The sequence below is a fragment of the Schistocerca nitens genome, chromosome 9, assembly GCF_023898315.1.
Source record: "Schistocerca nitens isolate TAMUIC-IGC-003100 chromosome 9, iqSchNite1.1, whole genome shotgun sequence".
Taxonomy (NCBI): Eukaryota; Metazoa; Arthropoda; class Insecta; order Orthoptera; family Acrididae; genus Schistocerca; species Schistocerca nitens.
The window spans coordinates 246,669,839-246,686,149 of record NC_064622.1 but is presented as its reverse complement, the minus strand read 5'-3'; the positions used below and the strand labels follow the sequence as shown (position 1 = coordinate 246,686,149).

The 16,311-nt window shown below is 42.9% G+C and overlaps 1 protein-coding gene across 1 annotated transcript in view; it reads right to left on the bottom strand.

The window, feature by feature from the left end:
- LOC126204159 (uncharacterized) overlaps window positions 1-16,311 on the bottom strand; it is a 36,703-nt gene that overhangs the window by 10,883 nt on the left and 9,509 nt on the right. The window contains exons 2-6 of the mRNA XM_049938567.1: window positions 12,204-12,345; window positions 11,683-12,083; window positions 10,855-10,951; window positions 9,856-9,981; window positions 9,661-9,783 (exon numbers count right to left, since the gene is read on the bottom strand). Of these exons, the coding sequence (XP_049794524.1) occupies window positions 9,661-9,783; window positions 9,856-9,981; window positions 10,855-10,951; window positions 11,683-12,083; window positions 12,204-12,345 (889 nt within the window). The remainder of the gene's footprint in view (window positions 1-9,660; window positions 9,784-9,855; window positions 9,982-10,854; window positions 10,952-11,682; window positions 12,084-12,203; window positions 12,346-16,311) is intronic.

Genomic DNA, 16,311 nt, shown 5'->3' with positions numbered 1-16,311 from the left:
TTAGGAGAAATATGATGCACAGATGCCCACGCAAGTGGGCATTAAAGTCTTGATAGCGTTGAAAACTATAGAACACACGACTTCTGTGGGTGAATTATCGTTGTAACTCTTCTGGCGGCTGCAAGTCTCCAAATGAGTAGAAATAGTAGACGTTACTTGTATTTTCTTAACATATGCCACCAAATGGGCTTCTGGTCTCCCAGTAACATTTAAATTCACAATTCAACATAGTGTTCGGTAATGTATCCAACATAAACACACTACAGAATCCTGGAATGTTGAATTTTTTTCCTAACAACCTTACAACCTTAGCAGATCAGTGTTTGTAAGCTGTCTGTCTGGTAAAATAGCTAATAGGCATTTTTTTTATTTATGAGGAGACCTAGTCCTTCCTTGTATGGTCTCCTTTTCCAATGGCTGCAGCTTCCATCATGCGGTTATGTCTTCTTGATTCCTCTAGCTGCTCCTGGGAGTTCTGTGTATTCTTCACTGTTCTTGAGATAGCCATAGCACCACCAGCCATTGAACCCATCACTGAGTGACCTGAGAGGGCAGGAATAACGAACGAGATAATACCACCTGATTTCTTGGGTATTAACAGAACCCTGGGTGCTTTTACGGGTCCTTTATGGTTCAGAACGCTTGTAGCTGCATCCATCGCTGTCAGGATACAATTTTTTAAACACACCTTCTTCTTCTTCATCGTTGCCTTCTTCTTCTTCTTCTTCTTCTTCTTCTTCTTCTTCTGTGCACGACATGCAGCGTTCATAATGTGCTTGAAATTCACACCCAAACCAAACTTAATTTCACCATGCATGGTTTTATCAACTATTAATACTGCAATGCGCTGTTCTATACCAATATCCTATCTCGCATATACTGGCTTTGCTTCATCAGCTAAAGTTAGATCTACGGTGCGACATCCTTGGAGATCCCTTCATTTTGTGTATGCAATGTCATGTTCCCAACACGCCTCGTCAGCAGGTTAATCCCCTTGTCGCCACAAGCCAAACGTTGTTGAAGTTTTATACCAGTTCCACAGTAATTACACCCCAGAACGTGCAGTTCGAGGGCACGTTTGCCAAGAAAGCACAGCCTCCTATGATGCATCTACTATAACGCATGTTATGCTATGTGCTGGTTGTGCTTTGTGCATCCCATTACACAGAAAATCGTCAGCGTCAGTCCAGCTTTTCTGTGTTGCAGACAAACTAAGCCATTTAACTAGTGCTCCATCGTCGACATCTTATGTTCTATGAGAAACAAGTGGGATTCTGAGCTCTTCTGCATTTCCTCGGTGTAAAAGTATCCTGATAATTCAGTGCCATTGCTATTCTTTAAGATTTCGGTTCTGAGATTTGTTCTCTGCACTTTGGAAACTGTCAATATCTCAACCGACTAGTTTGGGACCTATAAGTTTTCAAATGTTGTCCTGTGTTTTGAGATACGTACCAAATCACCCATATTAAATTTATGTTTACCTTGATCGAGCGTTTTAATAAGCTAGTACACCATATCCATGAGTCCATTGTCATGAACATCGAATGGTGTCAATTTTGATTCGGTTATACTGTGCAATTATTTCTGTGAGGGTATCTGTCCATTTGTATGAGCCGCAAAGATTAAAATGTATCCACATTTTGTTCTGTTCAGATGTTTTATGATACACACCTTCCAGAGGGCGAATGTTCAGGAGTGATATACTCCATGTCACTAATTGTGTCTTGAAGTACCTGTTGTAACAGTCTCCACCCCTTGGTTTGGAGGTTGTCAGGGCATTAATTCATCCCTGTCTGCAACAACCACTCAAACATATCTGTGACCTTTCTCCCCATTTTTGTTTTAACAGATAATGCCCAAATTTGGAATATGTATCAATAACTATTGAAGTATATTTGAACCCATTATTATCATCTGAATATTCCCTCATATCTACAAGATCAGCCAGCCGTAAGTCACCCAAAAATTTAATCATAACATGCCTATGGGGATATGTTTAGCATGCTGGTTTGTGCAGTTCTCAAGCTTCTGTTTCCATACTCATTCGATAATACCTCTCTCACTAAGCTCTTGAATTATTGAGACAACCTCATTCGAATGAGCGGAATTGCTGTGGCAGCAGATGCAGTGAGTAGCCATAGTCGATCTGTAATCTCATTGGGGTCATCCTAGTATGTATACTGAGAGGGCTGATTTCTGCCCCTTTTATGATGAATGTCAACACCATCACGAATGCCATACTGACAATCTAATAATAACAGTTTTATAATGTCTCTTTACTTCGCACTGTATTGGTTTCCTGCTTTCCTGTGTACACAGCCGATTGTAGTATCCAGATCTTTGGGTGAAAATTTTACTGTTTTTGAGGGTTTTACGAAAATGAGGTTCAGTAGACCTGGGGTGTTCTTTAAAATTACGTATCCCCTATCTGTTCTGATTTTCTTTTAAAATAATAGATTGTGCGCCCAACATGTATGGTTTTTCACCACTGGCACTAAATGTTTTGTCTACCCGAGCATCTCTGTAATGATTAGTGAAACTGGCAATAGCTCCATCGTTGTTGTTGTGTAATTTCGCTGAGAGTTCATCGAGATATTCACTAACCGGCATAAAAATTTCTCTCAGTGTCTGCTCTCAATCCAAATGTCCTAAACTTAACAGCTGTAACTGCTCTCAAAGAGCTTTCCATGCAGCAATGACCTTATATGTAGTCGACATCTTGCAATGTATTAAGTAGGCTACTTCACAGGCTGCATCTTATGTACATTTTGCTCAACCTTTACAGTTAAGTCAAGAACTTCCTTTTCAATTCCACGAACCTTTACAGCTAAGTGGTTTATTTTCTGTCCAAGACTGACATGGGTGTACATTTCTAGCTCCTTTACCCTAGCATCTAACTCGTTGATCAGTCTCAGAAGGGCCTGAGCATACGTCTCCGGCATCGTAACTTTATGTTCGAGAGACTGAACTTTTCCATCTATGTACAGATGCCTTCTCTGTCCATGTACACATCTATACTCTTGGGCTGAGCACCTGATGCGTGAAATTGTCTATGGTGTGATGTACACTAACATACTCACCACTTCCCATAGCTATGTAGATAGAAACTCCTGGAAGTTCCCTCCATACCTACCATTATTCAGTTTTCTTGATTTATCAATAACAAGAAACCTGTACTTTGTGTGACTCTAGAAATCCGTGCATATCGTTGCCAAATCATGTCAGTGCCTGCATGCACCTGCTAATGTGTCTTAGATTCCAACTGTCTTGTCTAAAAGGCATAATGAGGTTTGCATAATACCTCACCAACTGTTTTGGGATTCTGGAATATGTCTGACTCAAATAAAATACGTCAGTACCAAAATGAAAATATTATAGAATTTGATCTTGGTCTTCCACAGCAACGGCATTGACTGCTTTCACTGAATGTTGTGTATGTTACACATCTACACTATGCAGTATCTTTTACAGTAGCTGATACTTGAGTTGAAATAGCGTTTTGAAAATACATATACATGTCCAAAGTAGTCTCCATCCAGGTGTGTTAGTAGTGACATGAGAACATCTGTCTTGTCGCTGTTGGATGGACCTACAATAATCACTTTTGTACAATCAGGTAAAGTTTCCAATTCTTCTTCTTCATCCCGTCTTCTTCTGCACCATCACAGAACCTGTCACTTATGACACACCCCTGATGCTTCATCCACCTTGCGATGATTCCGATTACATCAAGTTTTCATGTGCAATGGGCTCTTACAGAAAAATGAACACATGTAACAATAATATGTGTAGCCACTTTAGCACAATCATCTTACCAAAAGAGCTACTGTTGCTACCATATAATAAGAGAGTTATGAAGGAAAAAATCACACACACCTCAACAATGATACATGGGCTGCCTTACATCAACAAGAAAAAACACTGATTCATTTTTTACTGTATCTCCTGAATACTGTTTCTTGTATGCACTAAATTCGGTGTATATTTCTCTCAATTGATGAGTGTTCCTTCAGCTTCTTCTTTTGACACAGTATTGATACACTGTTCTAAATCATCTGCGGACACACTATAGGTACAGAGATAGTTGGAAAATGTGGAAATTTGTGGTAAGGTCTTATGGGACCAAACTGCTGAGGTCATCGGTCCCTAAGCCTATACACTACTTAATCTAACTTAAACTAACCTTCGCTATGGACAACACACACACCCATGCCCAAGGGAGGACTCGGACCTCCGATAGGGAAGTTGCATGGACCATGACAAGGCACCTCAGATGACATGGCGGAGATAGTTCATGATGTCTTTATACACAGCTTGAACACACAGCAACCCATGGTTCAGTCTTTCCAGCACAAGGGATAGCACCATACATAAGCTGAACACGTTTGTGATGATAAAGTGTTGCAGAAAAACGGATCGACCTCCTGATCTCATCATGAGTGTCACACCATTGTGCAATAATGTTATATATAGCGTCAGGCCCAAGCAGTAAATGTCCAGAAATGGAGAATACTCGGAGGTCATCTGCTGGTTGATGTGGTAATCTGCTTGACACATTTCATCCCATTCCAAATCCGTAAACAGTACTTTAACACTTCCCGATGCATTTTCAATCTCCAACACAACATGCCAGCCACTGTCCGCTTATTTCTATGGGAATATTTAAGCGCTTTGAACCACTAGCTGTTAAATTATAGTCTGAAATGAAAAGCAGAAGTGCACTAGGAGGATTCAGCAGCTTCTCATCCACCACATCAGTACTCTGCCATTGCAGTAACACCAGTGTTCTGAGATGGTGCATGTGTTGGGGTCCAGCACAGTCCCCCAGAAGCGACATCCGTATTTGTCGGTTTTAACGTGCTGACCATTTCCACTAGAGGATCACATGCCCCTGCATGTCCTCGAGAGCTGGATGTCATCTCCAGAGACCAAAAGTGGAAGAAAAGTTACATGTGTAACAAAGCAACTACAGGCAGAGAGAGGGATGAAGATGTATTATTAAGCAAGAAGTACTTACCCTACTGTTTCTCCCTAATCTGCTGGGAATAACTGCACCCTCTCCACTGTTGACACTTCATGGTTCTTCTTCTTCCAAAAACTGACTGCGACTGAGACCAGTGAGCTACCGTGTCTGCCTTATATCCCCTACATCACGATCATGAGTACCAAAATTAATTTGTCAACCAATTTATTGACTTCAACAGTATACCTGGATCGATTTCCAGTCAGTCATTTGCCTTGGAAGATGTTCTCAAATGCACCAGGATCCTGCAAGGGAAAAGCTGGAGGGGTTTCCTAGACAAACACTACTTTGTTCTCAGTCTGGACCAGACACGGCCAGTGGCACGTGCAGATGCAGCAGTGCCATGCGTCAGGAAGTAGCCACATGAGGAGGGCTAATACTGCAGGATAGCTGATGGTCCTTCATGTGGCAGCACAGAAGCCAATAGAGATCGTGCACCACTTCTCCCAGCAGTGCGTGGTGCAGCCCAGTGATGGCCAGATATATTTAGCACAATCCATGTGAGTGTAACTATGTGTGGTGAGTGTTTCATGACGGTATTCTTTACACTATCGGAGTAAGAAAAAGCGTCACAATTGTTTAAATATTCCACACACTATCCAATAAAATGTTTAAATAAACAATATTCCACACACTGCAACCGATTTCCCGCCAGTCAATCAATATCTCCAGAAGGGGGCAGTATTCACGAAGGAAAACTGTCCCACACAAAAGGACATCGATTTGATTAATTATTCAATCAATTTGATTGAGTGGGAGGCAGACTTTTCGAATAACTCAGGCCTCACCCACAGCTTCAACGACAGAATACCGAAAGTGGAACAATAGGTTAAGGGGAGGTACCTTAATTGTTTGCCACCTTTAATTAATTTGATATCAAATGTGGTGCAGGGTTTCTGGGAGGGAGGAAGGCTGGGGATTTCCCTGAGGGAAGGGTGACAAAGAAAAGTGCGCACGAAACCCCATTCAAAAAAGGGTGAAATTCAAAAAGTGCACTCATATTGGTGGGGTTGGAGGGGGAGGGGTAGGGGTGAGGGATGAGGATTTTCCAGCCAGAAGGGTAACATGCTGGATGGGTAAAGCACATCATGTCATCAGGAGGAGAGGGGATTAGTTGGTCAGTTAACTAATTTGTTATCAGAGTTGTCCTTGTACCGGATTTATCCCACTACGTCTTTGATAATGTTAAAAAGAGGAGCCCAGAAATCTGACACAATATTCACCACAGAAAACTGTCCCACACAAAAGGATATCGATTTAATTAACTACTCAATCAGTTTCATTGAGGGGAATGGCGTTACTGAAATAACTCAGACCTCATCTGAAGCCACCTGTGTTCAACGACAGAATACACAAGTGGCAAAATAGGTTAAGAGGAGGTACCTCAATTGAGCTATTTCATTTTTTCATCTGTTTAATTAATTAGTCAGTTAATTTGATATGAAACATGGGGCAGAGTTCCGGGAGGAAGGGAGTTTGTGGATTTCCCAGAGAGGAGGGTGATAGGGAAAAGCACACCAGAAACTGCATTCAAAACCGCGTGAAATTCAAGTAGTGCGTTCGTATCGGCAGGGAGGGAGGGGAGGAGGCAGGGGTGGGGATTTCCCAGAGGATAGGGTGATAAAGAAAAGTAGCCCAGAATCGGTGGCCACATGCCAACTAGGGAAAACCCATGACGTTTTCAGTGGGAGGGAGGAGGGGATTAGTTGATCATTTAATTAATTTGATATCAATTTGTCCTCATACAAGCTTTATCCCACTACTCACAGAGAGGTCACGTTACAATAAGTTATGTGCAAGGTGAGTATTAAAATGTCTAAATGATTTTCACAAAACTGAAATGGTGACTGCAGTCTTGACATTCCTCCAGCGCAACTATGTAGAGAGGAAGGAATTTCTGAATACAATCTTGAATGGGGACATGGGTGCAGTAGGTATACTCTGAAACTAAGGAACAGCCCCATTCTTCCGATAAACCCAAAGAATTCAAGCAGACGCTGTCGGAGTTCAAAATAATGGTTACAATTTCTTGCAATACCAAAGGAATTTTGACAATACGAGGTGCGGCTAGAAAAAAACCGGACTGATGCTGGAAAAAACATTTATTTACAATTATGAAACTTCCTGGCAGATTAAAACTGTGTGCCCGACCGAGACTCGAACTCGGGACCTTTGCCTTTCGCGGGCTATTTATAATTATTTACAATTTCATGTTATCTCCTTCAATGTACTCTCCTCCTCGGTCTCTACACCGCTCCATACGAATTTTCCACCGTTCATAGCAATGCTGCAGATCATTTTCGGTAAGTCCATACATTACTTCCGTCGCTTTTTCTTTTACTGCTTCAACAGTCTCAAATCTAGTTCCTTTCAAAGCTGACTTGACTTTACGGAAAAGAAAAAAGTCACAGGGGGCCAAATCAGGTGAGTAGGGTGGATGATCTAAGATGGGAATGTTGTGTTTTGCCAAAAACGTCTTCACTGACAACGCACTGTGAGCTGGGGCATTGTCTTGGTGAAGGATCCATGACTTTTTTCTCCACAAATCGTTCCGTTTTCTCCGTACTCACTCACGTAGGGTAGCCAGGACGCTAATGTAGTAATGCTGATTCACTGTTTGTCCCTCTGGTACCCAATCAATGTGCACAATCCCTTTGATGTCAAAAAAAAAAATCATCATTGCCTTGAATTTCGATTTTGACATTCGTGCTTTTTTTTGTCGTGGAGAACCAGGAGTTTTCCAATGCATCGATTGGCGTTTAGTTTCGGGATCGTAAGTAAAAAACCTCGATTCATCGCAAGTAATAACATTTTCTAAGAAGGTGGGATCACTTTCAATGTTTTCCAGGATGTCAGAACAAATCATTCTTCGGCGTTCCTTCTGTTCAATTGTGAGACACTTTGGAACCATTTTTGAACACACTTTGTTCATGTTGAAACTTTCATGAAGAATCTGCCCAACACTTTCCTTGTCAACTCCTGTTAACTCAGACACTGCTCTGATTGTTAAACGGCGATTTGTCGAACAAGTTTACCGATTTTTTCAATGTTTGCATCAGTTTTTGCTGACAATGGTCTGCCAGTGCGAGTGTCATCACTGGTGTCTTCGCGGCCATCTTTAAATCGTTTAAACCACTCAAACACTTGTGTTCGCGATAAACAATCATCGCCGTACACTTGTTGTAACATTACAAACGTTTCACTTGCAGATTTTCCTAGTTTGAAACAAAATTTGATGTTAACACGCTGTTCTTTCTGTACACTCAACATTTTCCGACGCACAGACAAAACGTCAACTACTTAAAACAGACGCCACGGGCAGACTGAGTGCAGGAGGCAGATGAAACTCGAGCAGTAGGCGGAGCGAGAGTCACGTGACAAGCCACGCGACTTTCAGCCTTATTGCATTCGTTTTATTGTTTCACCAGTACTAGTCCGGTTTTTTTCTAGCCACACCTCGTATATTTCGTGAGAGTAACACACAAAAATATTGTGATATCACATGTTTATTATGAGACTCTTACGAAAGTTAGTCCAAAACAAGTAGTGAGGGATGATTACCATAGACATCAATCTCCAACGACAGTGCACGACCTCATACTGTGAACTCGACGCCGCGCGGGATTAGCCGAGCGGTCTTAGGCGCTGCAGTCATGGATTGTGCGGCTGGTCCCGGCGGAGGTTCGAGTCCTCCCTCGGGCATGGGTGTGTGTGTTTGACCTTAGGATAATTTAGGTTAAGTAGTGTGTAAGCTTAGGGACTGATAACCTTAGCAGTTAAGTCCCATAAGATTTCACACACATTTGAACATTTTTTGTGAACTCGACAAATAAAATATCAGACTTATTGGCTGGAAGATTTTTGAAGATAATCTCTATAGTCTGCACTCGACACCAGTCGAGCTTTATCCCGTTTCCAAGATGAAAATGTTACTGGCTACTCAGCACTTCACATCCAGCGATGAGCTGAAGGACGCTGTCAATGACTGGCTAAAGCATCAGGTGGCAGCATTCTTTGGTGAAGAAATGGTGTTATAATATGACAAATGTCTGCATTTGTTTGTTTATTGTGCGGAGAAGTTATGTCACTGTGTGCATACAGACTGTAAATAAACCTTTTTATCTATTTTGAATAAGTAATAAGATCTTAATTTATGAACATCCTTCATACACAAGAAATAATAGCTGTTCCACTGAAATTAAGAGAGATTAGAAGTAGGGAGGAAATTGTGGTGCACCACACGAAACCAATCATAACACTGACGAATTAGAAATAATTCCAGGGTGTTCACAGTTGCTTGCTTTTCTCTGTGTGAAAGATCAACCAATACTTTGATGAAAAATGCTGTTAGTGACACGTCCAAGTATGGACACTTTCATTATCCAAAGGCACTTATTCAGAACCATCAGTACGATAGGGTCTATCATCAATCTTTGTATCACTCAGTATTAAGTTCTATGTAGTGGAATAGGATACTCCACCAACTCTCATATCTTGGTTCGAGGTACACGATTGTGAGTAGAATAATGCAGTAAATGTGCTAAAAATTTTTATTTATACAAAAACATTAACAAACATACAAGAAGAATCTGATTACAGAATGGTGTGGTCCAGGTACAGTGTCGATCAGTAATGACCTCCGTGGCCACCACCACCGCCGCCTCCGTGTCCGCCGCCTCCGTAACCTCCGTGGCCTCCGCCGCCGCCGCCTCCGTGACCACCACCGCCGCCGCCGCCTCCGTGTCCGCCGCCTCCATAACCTCCGTGGCCGCCGCCACCGCCGCCGCCGCCTCCGTGATGGGATCCGCAGCCGTGGCAGCCGCTGTGGTAGCCGGAGTGGTCGTTGTGACCTCCGCCTGCGGCGCCGCCGCTCACGTGAGCCTGGAAGCCGTGCTTGTTGTCCGCCTTGTACTTGACGACGCGCACGTCGCCGCCCGGCTCCTTGATGTGGTACTCTCCTGCAGGAGTCACGTAGTACGTATGGATTAGTGGTGAACAATGTGGCTGACGATATACGCGATTATTCGTAAGTACCTCTGAGGCTTTAGAGGACTGTACGAAAACTACAGAACCTAAAGAAAAATGGCAGCATTCAGTAGACAGATCATCTCTTCAATTTTCGATTATTAATGCGCGCCATGGTGTAATCGTACTGGGTGGTAGGCGTCTCAGACCACGCAGAAAGTCATCCGCTCCATATTGTCGGATTGCCTTTTAGGCAGTTCGCTTAAGCGGATTCAGTGAACTACATACACATATCGACATTTACCACGTCACAAACAGTGCCCATACTAAGCACCTGTAATGCGAGGTAAGAGTTTGGAAAGGTGATCCGTCCATTAATAGGTGTCTATTTTCTGTATGTCTTGTAGTTTTGACACAGTGACCTCCTGAAAGCCTTGAGGTACTAAAGAGTGAGCAAGTACATATTTTACTCTGCAAGCGCTAGCTGGTCTCTGACATGAAGAGGATGGATACAGTTCGTCTCACAAGTCTTCAGCACTGTTCTCAACAGTTCGACTGTTTCACACGTATGCTTCAAGAAGGGACATAGCCCATTTGAATATACGGAGCCTTCGACGTCGTCGCAATATAAAAACATTATATTTAGCTCCACTTTCTAATTGTTCACTGTCCAATATAATCACTCGCATAATAATTCTATAATGAAACTGAGTATCTCGAAACCGATTATGCGAATAAATAAAGAAAAAAGATCCTAACATGGGCTGCGAAAGCGTTATAAATTTTCTTTGTAAATTATTTAAGCTGTGGACCCTTGCATTCATCGCTAACATGAACAAACCTTTATAGCGGTATCTGTAGCTTACCGATCACACTGTGTCCCTTTCTGTCCTCCTTATGTCCGTGGTGGTCTCCAGTGTGCTTGTCAGACACGTCATAACCGTAGGTGTACAGTGGGTAGGCCTGTAGAGCAAAAAACAGATCATGGTAAGCACAAGATGTGGCAAGAAGCAATAACAACTTAGACAGCAGAAGAATGTACAAGGTTATCTAAATGACCAATCAACTGAGAAAATTTTCAGTTCATACAAAATCTTGCTTTATTACACTGTAACTCGTTCCATTCATGCTAGAAGAAAGAGAAAATAAACTGCAGGTAGTCTGACAAAAGCTTACAAACAACACAGTACAGTAAAGATCAAAAGTAGGCAAATAACCTTAAAATCTACTAGTTATTGAACAGAAATAAACTAAATTATCTCACACATTCGAGATTTGTTCAAGAAGATTGTTATATACTCACTTCCGTAACAGAAAATGATTCAAGTGATGGAAACCAATGCTTCACAGCTAGGCTTAAGTGACACATGTTAGTTCTATATTTTCAGTATCATTTCAGGATATCTTACATGAATTCTAAATTACTAAAAAAAGTTGATACATATTCCCATATCAGTTTAGTGCTTTATACTGAAATCTGCTACTCCTGTCTTACATACGAATCCTTATGAAACTGGGCCCACAATTTTTCATAGTCAAAAAATTATTTCACTCATCAGTGTCTGCCAGTCACGTCATTGTATTGACATCTGTTTTCAGTTGCAGTGTCTATGAGAAGCCAATGGCAAACTAAACTAGATTTGTTGAATATAGCAGATTTGGATGGTATTACATCTTCTTTTAGATGTACTTACGACAAAGTCAGTGTAGTGTCCACCACCACCGCCTCCATGGCCGCCACCTCCGTGCCCGCCGCCACCTCCGCCGTGACCGCCACCATAGCCTCCGTGTCCGCCGCCACCGTAGCCTCCATGACCGCCTCCGTGTCCACCGCCACCATAGCCTCCGTGACCACCTCCGTGTCCGCCGCCACCACCACCGTGTCCTCCGTGTCCGCCACCGCCGCCGCCGCCCCCGTGACCTCCGTGTCCGCCACCGTAGCCTCCGTGTCCGCCACCACCGTAGCCTCCATGACCGCCTCCGTGTCCGCCGCCACCGTAGCCTCCGTGACCACCTCCGTGTCCGCCGCCACCACCACCGTGTCCTCCGTGTCCGCCACCGCCGCCGCCCCCGTGACCTCCGTGTCCGCCACCGCCTCCGCCGCCCCCATGGCCACCGCCGCCGTGGACAGCCTCATGGGCTCCAGCTACCGGTCCGTGGAAGTAGGCGTAGGAGTGGGCGTAGCCGCCAGGTCCTCCGAGATGTTTTCCGTGACCACCTCCACCGCCTCCGCCTCCGCCGTGGCCGCCGCCTCCACCTCCGCCGTGGCCGCCGCCTCCGCCGCCTCCGTGGCCCCAAGGCCGTGCCATACCATCCTGACTCAGCACTGCCAATAGCAGGCCTGCTGCCACCAGTACCTGCACACCAAACAACAAGCTAGAGTTCAGCTCTACTCCTCTGTGGTTCTCAGCTGAAAATCATTGCTGGCTGATTAAGTGGTCAGAAAAAATAACAAGAACATTCGCGGTTTAGCTCATTTCTTTAATCTGCAGTATATCTCTGAAACACTTCCAAAGTCCGCAGTGGGCAACCACATCCGCAAGAAAAGATTTGGTAGATGACGGCTTAAGGACGACCTTCAGAGGACGTTATTTTCGTATGAATTGTCTACTGCTGTCCATCACATAATTACGTTTCAGGAAGTTTCGTAACAGCGTATATTACTCTGGAGACTGAAAGAGACTTTCTTTTTGTGCAATGCTATCATTTTCGCTTTTGTAAAACAACACTAAACATAACTCACTGTTGATAAAGCTTACGTGTTCGCCATTGCATTCCTATTATGATCTAGAAAATCCAGTTAAATGTCAGAAAGTTAGGAAAGGCAAGATTTCCTTGCAGAATTATACAACTAAACGCTAAAGCAATAATTCTTTGTTGACACTTCTGAACTACCATCGAATCGTGTAATGATGTTAGCCATCCTTCCCTGTTAAGAAATTTTCATAGCTTCTGAATGTCTCGAAATGTGTGTCGTTACTGATCATCCGCCGACTAATCTGTGGCTTCTACTCTGTCTGAAACAACTGCCTGACCACTGCTACAGAGATGTTAATGTTTACTCAGCTCTCAATAAAGAGCGGGTAAGGATATACGGAAACAGATAATTAGGTAGCTCTGCGAAAAGATTTCTATTTGATTACAAAAATGGTACCTACGCTGAAATTTAATATTTATTCACTTAATTTCAGTTGTGGGTGGTCCATCGGAGTTTCGACTGTTGTAATATCTGCGGCATGTTCATACTCCTATAAAACCAAAAGGTCAGCGAATGCTACAGATCTCTCAACAAGATGTGTAGATTAACCTTTATTGGAATAAAGCTACCTGTAGAGGTCTGATCTGATGGATAATGTTCTCATAGTATGCTCAAATAAAAATATAGAAGCTGTACGCATACGAATATCTGATCATAGCCTGTCATTACGTTATGCAGTACAAGTTATGAGTTGCGTGTTGACATGAAACTACTGAAAAGCTGAATCTGAGAATCTACCAGACACACGTAGAGACCTTTGGCAAGTGCTGGTATCAAGTGTGGCTGTTGCAGTTTTGGTGGCCATCGTAAGTGCATGTTGTGTTTATATTAACGATGTTGACGAAGGCCTGCTCTTGAATTGCACCAAAGAGGACACAAAACGAGCATAACTTCCCTATCTGACGGATGCCAAACATCCATATCAGCTGGCAATAAGCTGTCTCTGGTCTCAGAAACACTAATGATTTAGGTGACATGTACAGAGGATGCAGAATGATCTTCTCTCTGAACTGTAGATTAAAACTGATTGCTTCCATCCAGCAATGGACTGCAGTGGTCTGTGAGCCCACAGGCCCTGACAAGAGGTCACTGAACTGAGGCAGATCCCCCATTAAGGGAACTTGTCATGTTTCCAACCTTGTGGAGAAGAAGGTAGAGAGCAGACCGAATATCTCAAAGGACAGCAATTATAGATAGTGATGACCTGATTACTGGACGCAAGTCTCTGTATTCTGCACTTCACGGTTCGGGAAAAGCTGTCCATTGTAACTAAGTTAATGTTACACTGTGCCTCTGATGAAGAAACTGTCTTGTTACAGTGTGGGTTTACCGTCCTCACGTCATGGAGCAGCTAGGGCATTTCTAGAAAAATATGGTATCCCTAGCATATTTTACAGGCTATTAGCTGTGCTGCCTGGGTCTCCAACCCCACGCTTTTCTTCGATGTTGACACAAAGAGATGCCAACTACCAAATTCTCTTTCACTAGTAGTTAGGACCGCGCCGTTCCCAGAGACAGGGGGGGCGGGGGGGGGGGGGTGTTTGAAATCGTGAGGAAACAACGAAATGATGGGACAGTATCATCTCCAAGGGTTCAAACACAGAGAAAAATAGGAATCGGAACTCGATTCCCAGCCCAGTGCTAACATCTTCAAAATTTCAAGATCAGTTAGAATAAGAGATGAAGGTCAAATGACTTTAAACGACAATTGCTTTGTGAACTAAAATAACATTACTAGAGTAACAAAGCTTACTAGATGCATACTAGATACAGTCTTTCTGCAAGCAGCGACTTCGACATCAGACAGCCAAAACTAACCCAAATCTGTTCCAGACAGTAGCGAGTAGACATGTAGAATATTGATTTGGAACCACAGCACAGTCTTGCGTTCTTTACTCGGCGGTACTGCAGGTGAAGAGGGTATGCCTGTGGCTGTTAAAGAGTTGTTAGCCTCAGTGCGAACTGAACCCACGCCTTAGCCATTCCAAGCAAGCCTCGGTTCAACCAACCACCGAATTTCTCATATGTTATCATCATGTTTTTGTCGTAATGGGGTATGCAGCACACGGTACGAGAAGTGTTACCTTCCACCTCAGCTGTTGCTGTGAATAACCTATTCGTGGTCTAGCAGAGTTTGAGCCTGACAGAAGGTCAGACAGTTTCATTCATTTTCTATCCAGTCAGTAATAAGAAAAATCTTGCAACAACATGATTGTGAAAGGACTCGTGAGTGTCTCTCATGGCAAGACGAATTTCAGTGCGTCAGCCAGCGGCCACTTGATACAGACCGGCGTACATCCAAATGATCGCGACGCATTGGGCAGAGAGCCCATGATCTCCAGCGGTCTATTCTGTGCTCGAATTAGCAAGTAGAACATTATGGAACGTTGTGTATGATATAATATTACGTATCATTATGCTCTAAGGCGACTTTGTATATGATCTTTCTAAAAGTGTATTTAACTATGGTCTTATTTTATTCAAGTTCGGAGTGTAGCTCGTGCCATGACAACTTGAATATTTCTCATTTTTGACATTATGAGGAGCGTCGATTATGCATTAGAAAACGGAGTCTAAAAAGGAATAAAGTCTAACATTTGTGACATTGTGTTCTGTTTGTGTTCAATAAAAGGGTGAAAGCAGTCAAGGTAATTTGAAACACCTATCACTTGCATGGAGTGAGTATTATCGAGAAAGTCATGTTGTATTGTTTCAAGTGCTATCGTTTTGAAATAAATTAATCACCACGTTCAGGAAGACAAACAGGCCATGATGAAGGACGTTTCTGCGATTTACTACTATTGTCAATGACAGTGTCCCCAAAAATTGGTACTTGTGACGACCATTTACGCTTCCTGCGAGCCTTGCCTTCAGTAGTCATATTGAAGTTAAAAGAAAGGAAGGAGGATTACGATACATCTCGTCGAAAGCGTGATAAGACGCGAAGCAGAATCTAGATCTGGGGAGGTATTCCGTGTGTGCCCTTTCAAAGGACTGATCCCGGCATTTGCCATAATAGATTTATGGAAGTCACCGTAAACCGAAATCAGCGCCGCCTGATGGCGATTTAATGTAGCATATGGTAACTTCGTAAGGAGAAAATAGTGGATAAGCCATAACAAACATTATTTCAAATAATTGCCTGTATACGTCCACCAAATGCAATGTGATTGATACACATCTGGTGGGACAAAGAAGGTGTTTTGTGTTACGAGCTGCTTCACAGTAATGTGCCCTTCGCAGCGGACATTAGTTGCCAAGAAATGAGATGCTTTGCAGTTCCAGAGCAGTAAATGCGACCCTGGAAGACAGCACCAAGGAACTAGGTTGGCAACACGTTTTCGATAATGAGATCGAATATATTGTTGACAATTTCTCTAATATTTGTGTATATTTTGTTCAATAACGTAACGTGTAACTACGTTAATATGGACTACCCTAATAGTACTGGTGTCTCATCATAGTACCATACAACGAATGGCTATCTTAATCAAACATGAAATCTTTTGTCATACTCAAGTAGCTTTACCGGACTGCAGCGTGAATACAACAATGTGGCTGTGAG